Source organism: Triticum aestivum, chromosome 2A (assembly GCF_018294505.1).
Source record: "Triticum aestivum cultivar Chinese Spring chromosome 2A, IWGSC CS RefSeq v2.1, whole genome shotgun sequence".
Classification (NCBI taxonomy): domain Eukaryota; kingdom Viridiplantae; phylum Streptophyta; class Magnoliopsida; order Poales; family Poaceae; genus Triticum; species Triticum aestivum.
In genome coordinates, this window is record NC_057797.1 from 449,988,623 (window position 1) to 450,002,556 (window position 13,934).

At 44.3% G+C, this 13,934-nt stretch overlaps 2 protein-coding genes across 9 annotated transcripts; one reads left to right on the plus strand and one right to left on the minus strand.

The window, feature by feature from the left end:
- Positions 1–5,419: 5,419 nt before the first annotated feature.
- LOC123188953 (uncharacterized) lies at positions 5,420–8,904 on the minus strand. 8 transcript variants are annotated; one of them, XR_006495459.1, is made up of 6 exons: positions 7,826–8,904; positions 7,678–7,729; positions 7,221–7,356; positions 7,023–7,123; positions 5,976–6,514; positions 5,420–5,859 (listed from the first exon to the last, which is right to left on the minus strand). XR_006495459.1 is itself a non-coding variant. In XM_044601246.1 (5 exons), exons 1-4 carry the CDS (start codon positions 8,678–8,680, stop codon positions 7,061–7,063), a joined length of 591 nt encoding a protein of 196 aa, XP_044457181.1. In that variant the 5' UTR covers positions 8,681–8,904; the 3' UTR covers positions 5,428–6,514; positions 7,023–7,060. The 8 variants fall into 8 exon arrangements, 2 of the variants coding, with proteins under 2 accessions (XP_044457181.1, XP_044457182.1); XR_006495457.1 differs by having other exon boundaries at positions 5,430–6,514; positions 7,826–7,941; positions 8,301–8,904; XM_044601246.1 differs by lacking the exon at positions 7,221–7,356 and having other exon boundaries at positions 5,428–6,514; positions 7,846–7,941; positions 8,301–8,904.
- Positions 8,905–12,563: 3,659 nt separating this feature from the next.
- On the plus strand, positions 12,564–13,714 carry LOC123188952 (probable ribose-5-phosphate isomerase 2). Its single transcript, XM_044601245.1, has one exon. It carries the CDS (start codon positions 12,740–12,742, stop codon positions 13,508–13,510), a length of 771 nt encoding a protein of 256 aa, XP_044457180.1. The 5' UTR covers positions 12,564–12,739; the 3' UTR covers positions 13,511–13,714.
- Positions 13,715–13,934: the final 220 nt, after the last annotated feature.

A 13,934-nucleotide genomic window follows, 5' to 3' on the forward strand; every position in this document is an offset into this window, starting at 1 on the left:
AAGCGATGGTGGGCCCGGATTCCGATAAATGGCTCGAGGCCATAAAATCCGAGAGAGGATCCATGTATGAAAACAAAGTGTAGACTTTGGAAGAACTACTTGATGGTCGTAAGGCTGTTAGGTACATATGGATTTTAAAAGGAAGACGGACGATGATGGTAAATGTCACCATTAAGAAAGCTCGACTTGTCGTTAAGATGTTTTCTGACAAGTTCAAGGAGTTGACTACGGTGAGACTTTCTCACTCGTAGCGATGCTAAGAGTCTATTGGAATTATGTTAGCGATTACTGCATTATTTATGAAATCTTGCAGATAGGATGTCAAAACATTGTTTCCTCGATGATTTTCTTGAGGAAAGGTTGTATGTGATACAACCGGAAGGTTTTGTCAATCCCGAAAAATGCTAATAAGTATGCAAAGCTCCAGCAATCCTTCTAAGGACTGGAGTGAGCATCTCGGAGTTGGAATGCATGCTTTGATGATGATCAAAGATTTTGGGTTTGTACAAAGTTTATGAGAAACTTGTATTTCCAAAGAAGTGAGTGGGAGCACTATAGAATTTCTGATGAGTATATGTTGTTGACATATTGTTGATCAGAAATGACGTAGAATTTCTGGAAAGCATATAGGGTTATTTGGAAAGTGTTTTTCAATGGAAAGCCTGGATTAAGCTACTTGAACATTGAGCATCAAGATCTATAAGGATAGATCAAAACGCTTAAATGGTACTTTCAAATAAGCACATACCTTGACATGATCTTGAAGGTGTTCAAGATGGATCAGTCAAAGAAGGAGTTCTTGCCTGAGTTGTAAGGTATGAAGTTAAGACTTAAAGCTCGACCATGGCAGAATAGAGAGAAAGGACGAAGGTCGTCCCCTATGCTTAAGACGTAGGCTCTACAGTATGCTATGCTGTGTACCGCACCTGAAGTGTGCCTTGCCATGAGTCAGTCAAGGGGTACAAGAGTGATCCATGAATGGATCACAGGACAGCGGTCAAAGTTATCCTTAGTAACTAGTGGACTAAGGAATTTTCTCGATTATGGAGGTGGTAAAAGAGTTCATCGTAAAGGGTTACGTCGATGCAAGCTTAACACCTATCCGGATAGCTCTGAGTAGAGATACCGGATATGTATAATGGAGCAACAATTTAGAATAGCTCCAAGTAGAACAGTTATTTGGAATAGCTCCAAATAGAGCATGGTAGCTGCATCTAGGAGATGACATAGAGATTTGTAAAGCACACACGGATCTAAAAGGTTCAGACCCGTTGACTATAACCTCTCTCACAGGCATAACATGATCAAACCCAGAACTCATCGAGTGTTAATCACATGGTAAATGTGAACTGGATTATTGACTCTAGTAAACTCTTTGGGTGTTAGTCACATGGGGATGTGACCTTGAGTGTTAATCACACATCGATGTGAACTAGATTATTGACTCTAGTGCAAGTGGGAGACTGTTGAAAATATGCCCTAGAGGCAATAATAAATTAGTTATTATTATATTTCTTTGTTCATGATAATAGTCTTTTATTCATGCTATAACTGTATTATCCGGAAATCGTAATACACGTGTGAATACATAGACCACAATATGTCCCTAGTGAGCCTCTAGTTGACTAGCTCGTTGTGATTAACAGATAGTCATCGTTTCCTGGCTATGGACATTGGATGTCGTTGATAACGGGATCACATCATTAGGAGAATGATGTGATGGACAAGACCCAATCCTAAGCCTAGCATAGAGATCGTGTAGTTCGTATGCTAAAGCTTTTCTAATGTCAAGTATCTTTTCCTTAGACCATGAGATTGTGCAACTCCCGGATACCCTAGGAATGCTTTGGGTGTACCAAACGTCACAACGTAACTGGGTGGCTATAAAGGTGCATTACAGGTATCTCCGAAAGTGTCTGTTGGGTTGGCACGAATCGAGACTGGGATTTGTCACTCCGTGTAAACGGAGAGGTATCTCTGGGCCCACTCGGTAGGACATCATCAGAATGTGCACAAAGTGACCAAGGGGTTGATCACGAGATGATGTGTTACGGAACGAGAAAAGAGACTTGCCGGTAACGAGATTGAACAAGGTATCGGTATACCGACGATCGAATCTCGGGCAAGTACAATACCGCTAGACAAAGGGAATTGAATACGGGATTGATTGAGTCCTTGACATCGTGGTTCATCCGATGAGATCATCGTGGAACATGTGGGAGCCAACATGGGTATCCAGATCCCGCTGTTGGTTATTGACCGGAGAACGTCTCGGTCATGTCTGCATGTCTCCCGAACCCGTAGGGTCTACACACTTAAGGTTCGATGACGCTAGGGTTGTAAAGGAAGTTTGTATGTGGTTACCGAATGTTTTTAGGAGTCCCGGATGAGATCCCGGACGTCACGAGGAGTTCCGGAATGGTCCGGAGGTAAAGATTTATATATGAGAAGTCCTGTTTTGGTCACCGGAAAAGTTTCGGGTTTTTCCGGTAACGTACCGGGACCACCGGGAGGGTCCCGGGGGTCCACCAAGTGGGGCCACCGGCCCCAGAGGCTTGCATGGGCCTAGAGTGGAAAGGGACCAGCCCCAGAGTGGGCTGGTGCGCCTCCCACCCTTGCCCAAGCGCAGCTAGGAGGGGAGAGGGAAAACCCTAGGCGCAGATGGGCCTATAGGCCCACCCTAGGGCGCGCCCCCTCTCTCCCCCTCTTGGCCGCCCCCTCCAAGTCCCATCTAAGGCTGGCCGCCGCCCCCTAGGGGTGGAAACCTAGGTGGGGGCGCAGCCCCCTCTTCCCATATATATAGTGGAGGTTTTGGAGCAGCCCAACACACGAGAACTTCTCCTCTTGGTGCAGCCTTGCCCCTCTCCCTCCTCCTCCTCTCCCATGGTGCTTGGCGAAGCCCTGCGGGATTGCCATGCTCCTCCACCACCACCACGCCGTTGTGCTGCTGCTGGATGGAGTCTTCCTCAACCTCTCCCTCTCTCCTTGCTGGATCAAGGCATGGGAGACGTCACCGGGTTGTACATGTGTTGAACGCGGAGGTGCCGTCCGTTCGGCACTAGGATCTCCGGTGATTTGGATCACGACAAGTACGACTCCTTCAACCCTGTTCTCTTGAACGCTTCTGCTTAGCGATCTACAAGGGTATGTAGATGCACTCTCCTTCCCCTCGTTGTTGGTTTCTCCATAGATAGATCTTGGTGACACGTAGGAAAATTTTGAATTTCTGCTACGTTCCCCAACAAAGTAGATGAGGTAGTACCTATTACCTGTTTATTATCAAACCTTTGGGAGTTACTTCTACGTTTGCTTATTATGCCATCCTATGCTAGTAGACGTGGATTGGGTGAGTGAAATCCATGACAGATGTGAGATTGTTAATTAATGGTTTATCTAAGATGGCAATTTAAACACACATCTGGGTGGATTGAGGCACCTGGGTATTCCAGGACTTGCCTGTTTTCTTTTGGACCGCCACCCAGGCTCAAAGGGATCATGAGACTATTCATACTAGAAACTTCCGTGTGCAGCCACAAGCTATTATAGGCTCTAGCATAGTTGACTAAGTCGTGTGAACTCTTACAGTGGTAGACTAGCAGATGTAGGGGATGTAGGTGGTACGGTCTACCCGATCGTAAGGTGCTAGCGCTTCTGAAAGACTATGTCTCGGTCATCCGTCTTCTCAAACACCCTGTAGTGCGAGAAAACAAACGAAGGCGATCGAGTCTTGTGGGGAAAAGTGCGCAAACCTCTGCAGAGTGTAATAAAACTAATCATGGTTAGCCGTGTCCCCAGTTATGGATATCTTGAGTATCTAGCACTTGAATTTTCATGTGAATCTCAACATGTTACTCTAAATTAATTTTGTCGGGTTATGTTTAATGATGATGCTTAATTGGGATTGAGAATGCTGTCAACCATTCTCAATGTTTAACAACCACCATGATAGTAATTAAATTTTATTCCTTTGAAGTAGGGAAAAATTGGCTTTACGCAAAACTATAACCATAGAGCTTTCCACCAGCCAAATATGCATATAGTATAGCTGTTTCATTCCATTACTCTCTATGTGTTACCTTGCCAGCATATTCCATGTGCTGACCCGTTTTCGGGCTGGAACGTTAATGTTGCAGACTTTTCAGACGACGATTAAGGAGTTTTTAGGTCGTGGTTCTATACTCAGTGATGCCGTTGGAGTTGATGGACTCACTTATCTTCCAAGCCTTCCGTTGTTATCGTTATTAGATGGCCTTAAGCCATATTTATTGTAATAAGTTCTCTTTTGAGACACTCGAAGTAATAAGTGTGTGATTGCTACTCTGTTATAAATCCTCCAAGTACTGTGCGGTGTCAGCATTACTGATCCAGGGATGACACCGGAGCACAGAGATCAGACTGTTTGAGGTCTGGTCGCTACATGCGAGTATTAAAGAAATGTATAAATGCATGGGCAATATGTTGCTATTTCATGACATATGTGCTTATTAATTGAACATTCTGATATATCACGTGCACCTTTTAAGTTTTATTATTAGTTTCCATGCTATACTGTGTTGATGTCTCATGATTTAATTAATCTTTCTTTGAGCTATATATTATTGTTTTGGCACCACTGTTGTTGAATATGTGATAGTGAAAAGTTATATTGTGTCTTCCCTTGATTTTGGTATTTCTTTTCAATTGAGAGAAACAAAGGTACAATGGAAATTATATTATGTCTTCTCCTGATATCGTGTTTGATACTGCTAGAGTCTGGCCACACCGTCTGTTCACAGAAATCATCATATTGGCAGCCTGGAATATTTGGAAACAAAGAAATAGATGCTACTTTGAGGGTATGCAGCCTTCTGTTCAGGACTGGCTCAGGATGTTCAAAGATGATCTGAGGCTTCTCATGCATAGGGTTATCCCTGACTTCTCTGTTTTTTAGATATACATACTATCTTTATGTGTGTTTTGTTACTGTTTCTCTTTTGTTCTAGGTCTACTTTCACCATGTAAATATTTAGGCAAAGAAAAGAAGCAGCCTCTCCTGCTGTTTTCTCTATTAAAAAATATTTATCTCAAAGTACACTAGAAATGTATAGAAACCCAAAAGCGCTACTTGCTCTATTCATGAAATACATATCTTGTAACCATAGTGTGGGATATGCATGGGTTTAACCCACTCAACTATATCAAAGACTTGAAATTTTTCTTCTTCCGTTGCAATTCACAGGCTGCAAGCCGAGGTTGGCTTTTCCTTATTTCTATGAGGTGTCGTAGTTCTTCTATTTTGACTAGTAAGCTTGCACGTGCAATGCACGTCTCAAACAATGACCAAATGATATCCACATCAATATAAAAAATGGATGCACGGTATTGTATTGCCGCTCAATTGTATTTTCAACAGTGAGATCGGCATCACTATGGTCGTGTTGCTACGTATTTTCAACGGTATTACGACCTGACAACAGGCTATTAAATTAGCTACAGATGCAATACTGAACAATGCTGCGATAAATATCACAAAGTGAGATGGAGCGATAGCTGAATAAGAGTACTTGCAGGGTTTTTCATTGAGCATTTTGTACTGAATATAGCCCCTGAAACATGTGCACTGAATCAAGTTGTACATGGTCTGAAAATTGAAGGATAACTTAGTACACCTACAAGTTAATTGGAAGCTAGATAGAAGGTAGGGCACTCTCTTTTCTCTCAGACCTACAAGTGAATTGGAAGCTAGCTAAAGTGCGCATGCTAACTGAATGGTGACTTTTGATATGCGAACTACTAATCTTAGGTACATCTGTATCTTCCTCTCGCCTATACATTAGGAGCCAAGCATTAGCAGTAACCAAAGCACGAGAAGCTTGATGGCTGGCATCACAAGAGTCACATCGATCAATGTCTGGGTCAGAGAGCACAAGAGAAGAGGAGAGAACAAAACCGAGAGGGTTACTGAACCGGTGGCGAAGAAGATTATAGAGACTCACAGAAGCAGCTACAGCGACAGCAGTGAGGCCGAACTTGAGCAGGGTCATGATCATACTTATGCGCCACGAAAATAAAGAGTGAGCAACACATACTACTCAGTAAATAGCAAGTTATGTGATGAATATAATATCTGTTGAGCCCATCCACAGAAAAAATCTGAAGTAATAAGAAAAACAAGAATAAACATACATGCATCATTTATGTACAAGAAAATTTTAGCATGATTCGTTCTCTGACAGATAAGTCACATAATCATCGCGTAAGCATAGGGGATAAAAAAACGATATTGAAAAGAAAAGTAAGAAATTGACCCATTATCCTAAGATCTGCAAAAGAAAAATAATGGAGCTAAGGATGATTTGAAGTACTGACCTCCTCTATGACAAGGAATAGCGCCAAGGTCTGATGATTTGAAGCACTGACCTGGTAATATTGGAGCACGCACCAACTCAGTGGTAGAAACTTAGGGACAACCATCCGTCATGCTCAAGCCATTGCGTCTATCACCTCCATGGTTGCCTTCTACGCTTCCACTGAACTAGAGGAGAGCAGTCTGTGTTCATTATTTATCTTCTTAAGATACTAAGTGTTCAATCATAATCACGCAATCAGCTAAGAACCATACAAATTGATAGAGAAGGGTACAATTTGAATGAATATCTGGCGGAACATATGTATAGAACAAATATCCTAAAGGAAGTACCACAAACATTAACTACCACAACTATGGTATATTATCAATTGGTCCAAGTTCTCCATTGCCACCACATCTCTTTCTTTCTCTCATCACAACACCAAAAGCAGAAAAAAAATTAAGCGGACTGAAGTTGTTTTGACTGCCTAGATAACAAAATATTGGAGGATATCGCACCAACTTATTGTAGTACCAAATACATGCTGCCTAGATAAAATAGATTGGGGCATTTACTGACAGAGAATATACAACAAAAAATGGTTGAAGAAAACAGAACAAGGATAGAACAGTACACAGACTGTACTTAGTAGAAACACACACACACACACACGGAGAGGGAGAGAGAGAGTACACTTGAACTGTTGCTTTTTGAAGTTGACGCCCAAGTTGTCATTGTCGCTGCAGCTCAAGCTCAAGCTCCACGCCTTCCTGGTCTGGTTGTTCGTTGACTTCCTGATGCATGTCGGAGTGGTGCTGATCAGATTCTCAAGCAATGTGAAGAGCGTCGAGCCCGTAATCACATAATTAAGTTATGCACATTTCAACTTACCGGACAACATAAAGGATTAATATCAACACTTTAGCAGATACATTTAAAACTTAGATGCTCTGAATTTCTTCATTTGCAAGAAAAATGATATTGCAAGGTAGATCATTTTCTTGTACAATCAAATCTCCAAAAGCACCTAAATTTCAGTGTACAACCAGAATAAGAATACCTATAACAATATAGGCCTGGAAACTCTTAGTGCAAAGATTAAAACAACATAATTTCCTAAACTTCCAAGTTTTGCAGTTTATTTTTAAATCGATTATTTTGTATCCGATTATTTTCTGAATTAATATAGAGTTGGAATAGTTTACATTGATGATTGGCAGTAGTACTTAGTGTCCATCAATATTGCAGGTGTACTGAAGGATATTGATCAAGAGCTAGCTAAACAATTTCATATATGGAGTGAAAATCAAGAAGTACTGGCATTAAGATAATCAGTCAAAGCACATACCAAAACAAAATTTGAAGCAACCAGTCTTCGTAGCAGCCAATTTGTTAAAAAGCTACAAGGCAATATAATTTGTTAACTACATAAGAAAGGACCATTAGATTAGACATTAGAAGATGATTCTGAAAACAAATTGGAGCCAAAACTGAACCTTGCTGAACCCTCCACTACCTCGCATCGGCACATTCACACGCACTCGCTGCACACCTCACAGAGTATTGACTTTGATAATGAGGAAGCACCTGATTATTTACTGCAGATGTCCACCTGCAAATCGTTTTTCTGGGGTTAACACTTGCAACTTGCAAGTTATAAAAGCAAAACACAGTGTGTTAGCATTATAAATCTATAACTTGCAGGTAATGAATAATTTGACCCTCCAGATACTGCTTGCACTTCCCTTATGTATTGAGAATGCAATTCAGTTTGCCACATGTGATAATCGTTCCATGAATTGATCAGCGACAGAGGTTGTTTACTATTTGTTATTCAATCAAACAGTCCCAGTCAACTCAATACGAAGCAATGTAGAAAAATGCAACTCACTGCAGGGAGAAAATCTATCAATTGATGAGTTACATATAGAATATCAACGATGCTAAGGGTGTCGTGGGTGCAATGGCAACCTCGTGCGGCATGGAGACAGCGTCAGCTCTCGGGGAAGACAACTATGAGGCAGAGGTCGTCGACTCGTCCTGGTGGCCATCCTGGGTGAAGTCGACGAGCTACACATGGACGGCTGCAGGAGGTGGCAAATCTCACCGGATCCGATCGTTGGAAGGCTCAGGATGCCAGATCCGATGCAGAGGAGAGCCTTCCCCTGATGTTCCAGCGCAGAGAATCGGTGGCGCGTTCCGCAATTACGGCTATGGGCGTACAGAGCAGCAACCGACGAAGGGAGAGCGGCCGGCGGCGAGCCCGTGGGGCAGAAAAGGAGGAGTGGCGGGAGCTCGCATCCGTGGGGGCAGCAACCGACCAAGAGGAGAGCCTCTGGCGTCGAGACCATGGGGCAGCAGAGGATGAGCGGCCGGAGGAGGCGACGGCGATCCGAGCTTGCGTCCGTCTAGAATTAGAGGAGGAGCGGCGGGCGGCGACGGCGATCCGCGCTAGCATCTGTGGTGCAGCAGAGAAGGAGCGGCGGGCGGGACGGCGGCCCCGGCCCCTGCGATGGCGTCGGTAGCAGAGGAGTGGCGTCGTGCATGCAGTTTGATGAAGACATGGGCTACAACATTTTTTCTTTTCTTGAAAGGGGTCATTAGCAGCTAATGGCATGGTGGGTAATTAAAGCGTAAAACGTGTTTAGTATTCTGGAGGGATGTAGATCATCAGATCGTAGGTTTTGATGGATAGGATGATTTGATTCTCCGCCCTCTTTTTTTTATAGTGGTAGTAGATTAACCGCATTATCATAAATACAAAGAATCTCATCTGTTTTAGGTGCGTATCAAAGAAAGAAGCATGTGATACGATTCTAGCTATTTTTCTTTGCAAGGGTGATTTTAATCCTGAGGTAGGAGGGTTCGTACAAATGGAACTATCATCTCTCATGCTATGCTTAGAAAATAAAAATGAGATTAATTAGCAATTTTTAATGTATAACTTTGCAAAATTGTATGGAAAATTTATTTATTTTGTCAGAACTTTTAGGTGGGTGTGGATGGAGAATGTTGGAAGACATTCAAAGGTAGGATGGTGGGAATGCCTATGGCAATTTGGGAAACTTGGAGAAAACAGACGCGATTTTGAGTTAATGTAGAGCTGAAGGCAAACTACTCGTATTCATCTGTTTGGCCAGGAGTTAGGGATGATGAGACTCAACAATTTGATAGATTTGGAGTGAACACAAATTTGGAGTAGGGTGACAACATAGGAAAGTTTTTTTTAGACAAACATAGGAAAGCAATAACACAATGTTTGAAGAGATGAGTTGAGGGGCTCGTGATAGATTCATTTGTTGGCATGTGGCAACGCACGGACGTTTTACTAGTATTATTAGAAGGTTAGAAAGAAGGGGAAAAAAAGTTAAATGGGCTAAGCTCAGGACGGCTGGGAGAAGTGCGCCGAGTTGCATAATACATCGTAACAGGCCGAGCTCCTATTCGGCGCTTCAGCGCCCATGCAAAAACGCTTCTGGGTCGGTCCATCTAGATGCGAGTGCTCGATCGCATTTTATTTCCTCCTGTCCGCACGATCGCATTTGAGAAAAAAAACGATAAAAAATAAAAAATAATGTGAATTCAAAAAAATTTGTGGATTTTCAAAAAAATTCATGAATTAAAAAACATCGATTTGAAAAAAAATCAATGAATTTTTTTGTGTGTATTTTGCAAAAATGTTTGTTAAATTTGAAAAAATTCATCGACATTGAAAATGAAATCATGGATTTTCAGAACCAATGTCCACAAATTCGAAAAAAGTTTATCAGATTTGAAATAAGTTGATAGGATTGAATAAAATAATTTACAAATTTTTAGAAAAAAAATCAAAAAATTGAAGAAAAAGTTCACGAATTTGAGAAAAATTCATCGAACAGGAGAAAAAAAAGGAATGAAGCAAGAAGAAAAGATGAAAAAAGATGTAAGTTATCATATTGGGCTAGGTAGCGGGGTGGTTACTTAAGCGTAGCTCGATGCAGGAGGCCGCTGGTTAGTTCATCACGAGCGTGCTTTTTTATTTTTCGAAAAACAGAAGAAAAAAAGTTAGATGGGCCGGCCCAGCGTGGGAGACGGTGTGTGCGCCTGTTTGGAAAATGCATGCTAGTAGGCGCAGTCTTATACGTATGCAAAAAAGAAAAAGAGAGAAGAAGACGGTCATAGAGCATCTCTAGCAAATCCTGTAAAAACGGTCAAACCTTTGTATTTACAGTACAAGCCGAAAAGAACGCCCCGAATAGATATTGTAAAACAACATATCCCGTATTTTTTTAGAGGCTCCTGTCATTCGAACTCCCATCCGTCATATATGGAGGATTTCAACCCTTTTTGGAGGTTCCTATAAAGTCGGTCAGCGCCGGAGCAGGGGCCTCGCGACGCCGTGCATGAGCAGCGGGCAGGCGAAGGAGCTCGCCGGTGGCCGTCCGGAGCATCATCGGAGCACGCGGTGGGCCAGAGCATTGCCAGAGCAGGCAGCGGGCCACATCAGGCCGCAGGCCGGAGCGACGCCGTTCTCGCCGGCCAGAGTTCAAGTTCGTGCATGCGTCCGTCTAGAGAAAGAAGAAGCCTGAGAAGAATAAAGACATTTTATGGTACAGGTTTATGTGATATGTTTCATCCGATGCCTCGCGGTACCGTAAATTTGTTTTAGAAGGGCCTGTAGTGCTTTACGGGATCTGCTGCTAGAGATGCTCTTACCCATGCATTGTTACCCCTCATGAGAAAAAATCGCATGCATTGTTGGGTAAAAGGGTCCGGCTAGTATTTTTTTTCTGGGAGGACCGACCAGTACTTGGAATTCCCTGGTATGGACTGGTTGTGCCAATCCGGGAAAGTTTCTGGTGCTAACAGACTTCATATGCGTGATACAGGATTTTGAATCGTTGGATATCTCAGATCCAACGGCATCAGAGAAGTTATTTTACTTGCGTGTAATTTTAAAACTCTTGAATGACTTTTCTGCAAAATGTTCAAGAGTTTCGGTATCATCTGAATCTTGGTAGCACCAGATATTTTCCTGTGCCAATCACAGCTAGGACATTTTTGCCACGAGGCCCTTTTCAATTAAAAAATAGCAAGAATATAACTTGGATATCCGTTCATGTGTCTTGCTAATCATTGTTCATTGACCAGCGAAGATACAAATCTACATCTCCTTTTTCCTTAAAGAAATATAACAAATACAGACTGTATTGGAACCACTAGGTTTTCTCAGGCAAATATGTTGAGGCACAAGCATGAACGTGAGCTCATGCTTACTTTTATAACGAAACTGCGTTTATAAATAGAAACATAATAAACATATTCTTTATTCCTTTGCACAGTGCTTTTGCAGGAGCACAACATACCAGGGAAAAAGGTTGGCTCGAAAGAATGCTCACATACACACATATTGATAAATGCATACATGCACACGCTATTTCTATGAACATCTTTGAAAGACTGAGCTGATATAACATCTTAAGACTAACGAAGTCATCACAGCCACCTCATACCTTCCACCGAAGGAAATCACCAAAAAGACTAAAAAAGATCGCAAAAATGTGCCAAATTTAGTATTTGAACCCTGATGAGCTAGTTCCAGTAGAAGGAAGCCAACCATTTTGAAATACACTGAATTCACTATTTGTAGGCTTTCATTGGGTTTGAGAAGTCAGGAGGTGTACAAGGACTAACTTGAAACAAAACCATGTCAGTTATTTTTGAACGGATGTAATTGTATTTTACTGAATTGCACTTTGTTTCCTTAACTACATTGAATAAATAAATTTGTGAGGTAAGTGTTGGACATGGCACCATAAAACTGAAACTTGAGTTACTCAAAGTTACTGAACCACACGTTATGAAAAGAACAGTTACTGAACCACATTTTATTCATATCTGACACAGTCTCGCTGTGGCAGCGGTAGAAAGTTTGCCGTGTTAAAAGCGAACGGTACGGAGCTGCATCCCTCTGGCGAAGATAGGCCTATCAGCAACCGAAATTGTTAATAAATCAAGCATGAAGCACGCCGTTTCCTTCCGTTTCTTGCCCCAGCAACGTGAATCATGGCACTGCAGTGCAAAGCAACGGAGAGAAGTGCGGTACGTAGCGTAGAGGAGAGTTTCCGTTCCGTTTTACAACGCGTGCAGAACCCCCGAATTAAAGACCGCGTCAGGTCAGAGAGAGAGACACGCCCTGATTCGCCGCACCTTTCACGCATTCCGATGCCCATAAATGCTGCCGATTCTGTGCCATCTCCCCACACACGCTCCGCCTCCACCTCCGCTTCCCATTTCCCGCCGCCTCCTTTCCTAAAAATCTACACAAAGATTCGTAGGAAAATCCTGCCCAAATCCCCCACCTCCCGTTTCTGCTCCCGTTCCCACCCCAATCCCCTCCAAGAAACCCTCGCCCCCCTCGCCTCGCCGCCATGGGCAGCGCCGCCTCGCCGCCGCGGGCCCTCGACGCGGCGACGCAGGAGGACCTCAAGCGCGTCTCCGCGCACCGCGCCGTCGACATGGTGGAGTCCGGCATGACGCTGGGGCTCGGCACCGGCTCCACGGCCGCGCACGCGCTCGACCGCCTCGGGGCCCTCCTCCGCACCGGCGCGCTGCGCGCGGTCGCCGGGGTGCCCACCTCCCTCAAGACGGAGGCGCACGCCGCGCGCGTCGGGATCCCCATGCTCGCGCTCGCCGACGCCGCCGAGATCCACCTCTCCATCGACGGCGCCGACGAGGTCGACCCGGACCTCAACCTCGTCAAGGGCCGCGGCGGCTCGCTCCTCCGCGAGAAGATGATCGAGGGCGCCGGCGCCCGCTTCGTCGTCATCGTCGACGAGTCCAAGCTCGTCCCCCGCCTCGGCTGCACGGGCTCCGTGCCCGTCGAGGTCGTCCCCTTCGGCAGCGCCTACACGCTCGGCCTCATCCGCAAGGTGTTCGACAAATTGCCGGGCTTCCACGCCAGGCTCAGGACCGTCAAGTCCAAGGCCGGCGACGGCCAGGAGGAGCTCTTTCTCACCGACAACGGCAACCACATCGTCGAGATGTTCTTCGAGGACGGCATACACGGCAACCTGCGCGACATAAGCGACAGCCTGCTGCGCATCACGGGCGTCGTCGAGCACGGCATGTTCCTCGGCATGGCCACCAAGGTGATCGTCGCCAAGAAGGACGGCACCGTGGCGGTCCTCAGCAAGAAGTAGCCTGGCCGCCTGGGGAAGAGTCTGCAGAGGAGATGACAATAAGCCCAGATTCAAGCTGTTCTTGCTCCTGCGGTGAACTTGCTCTACGTTACTGTTACAGCGTTTTCTCCTATTCATGGGTAATGCGATGGTGCCCAGCTTAATGTGGTGAAGCTAATAAATTTTGGACTTCGCTCCATAATGTTATCAAGTCAGTTTTGTTCATTGCTCGCCTCCCAATTTTGACTCCTTGTTTAGGCCTGATAGATACTCTGGCTTACATCAGCTGTCCGTTCCCTCCCGATTCAGTGGCAAGTAGCCATGTGCCTGTGTTTTGTGTTCACCAATCCATGACAGGAACTGGATTGGCTACGGTCCAGTAGGGTCCAAATCAGTAGTCTCAACTAGGCATGGATAGAATGTGCGTGGCAGTTTTTTTTAAAAG

Coding starts and splice junctions, on each gene's coding strand:
- LOC123188953 (XM_044601246.1), bottom strand. CDS start 8,680: ATGGTCTCGACGCCAGAGGCTCTCCTCTTGGTCGGTTGCTGCCCCCAC. Junction 7,942..8,300: donor CTGTCTCCATGCCGCACGAG/GTTGCCATTGCA, acceptor AACGATTTGCAG/GTGGACATCTGCAGTAAATA. Junction 7,730..7,845: donor TGTGAATGTGCCGATGCGAG/GTAGTGGAGGGT, acceptor ATTGCCTTGTAG/CTTTTTAACAAATTGGCTGC.
- LOC123188952 (XM_044601245.1), top strand. CDS start 12,740: ATGGGCAGCGCCGCCTCGCCGCCGCGGGCCCTCGACGCGGCGACGCAG.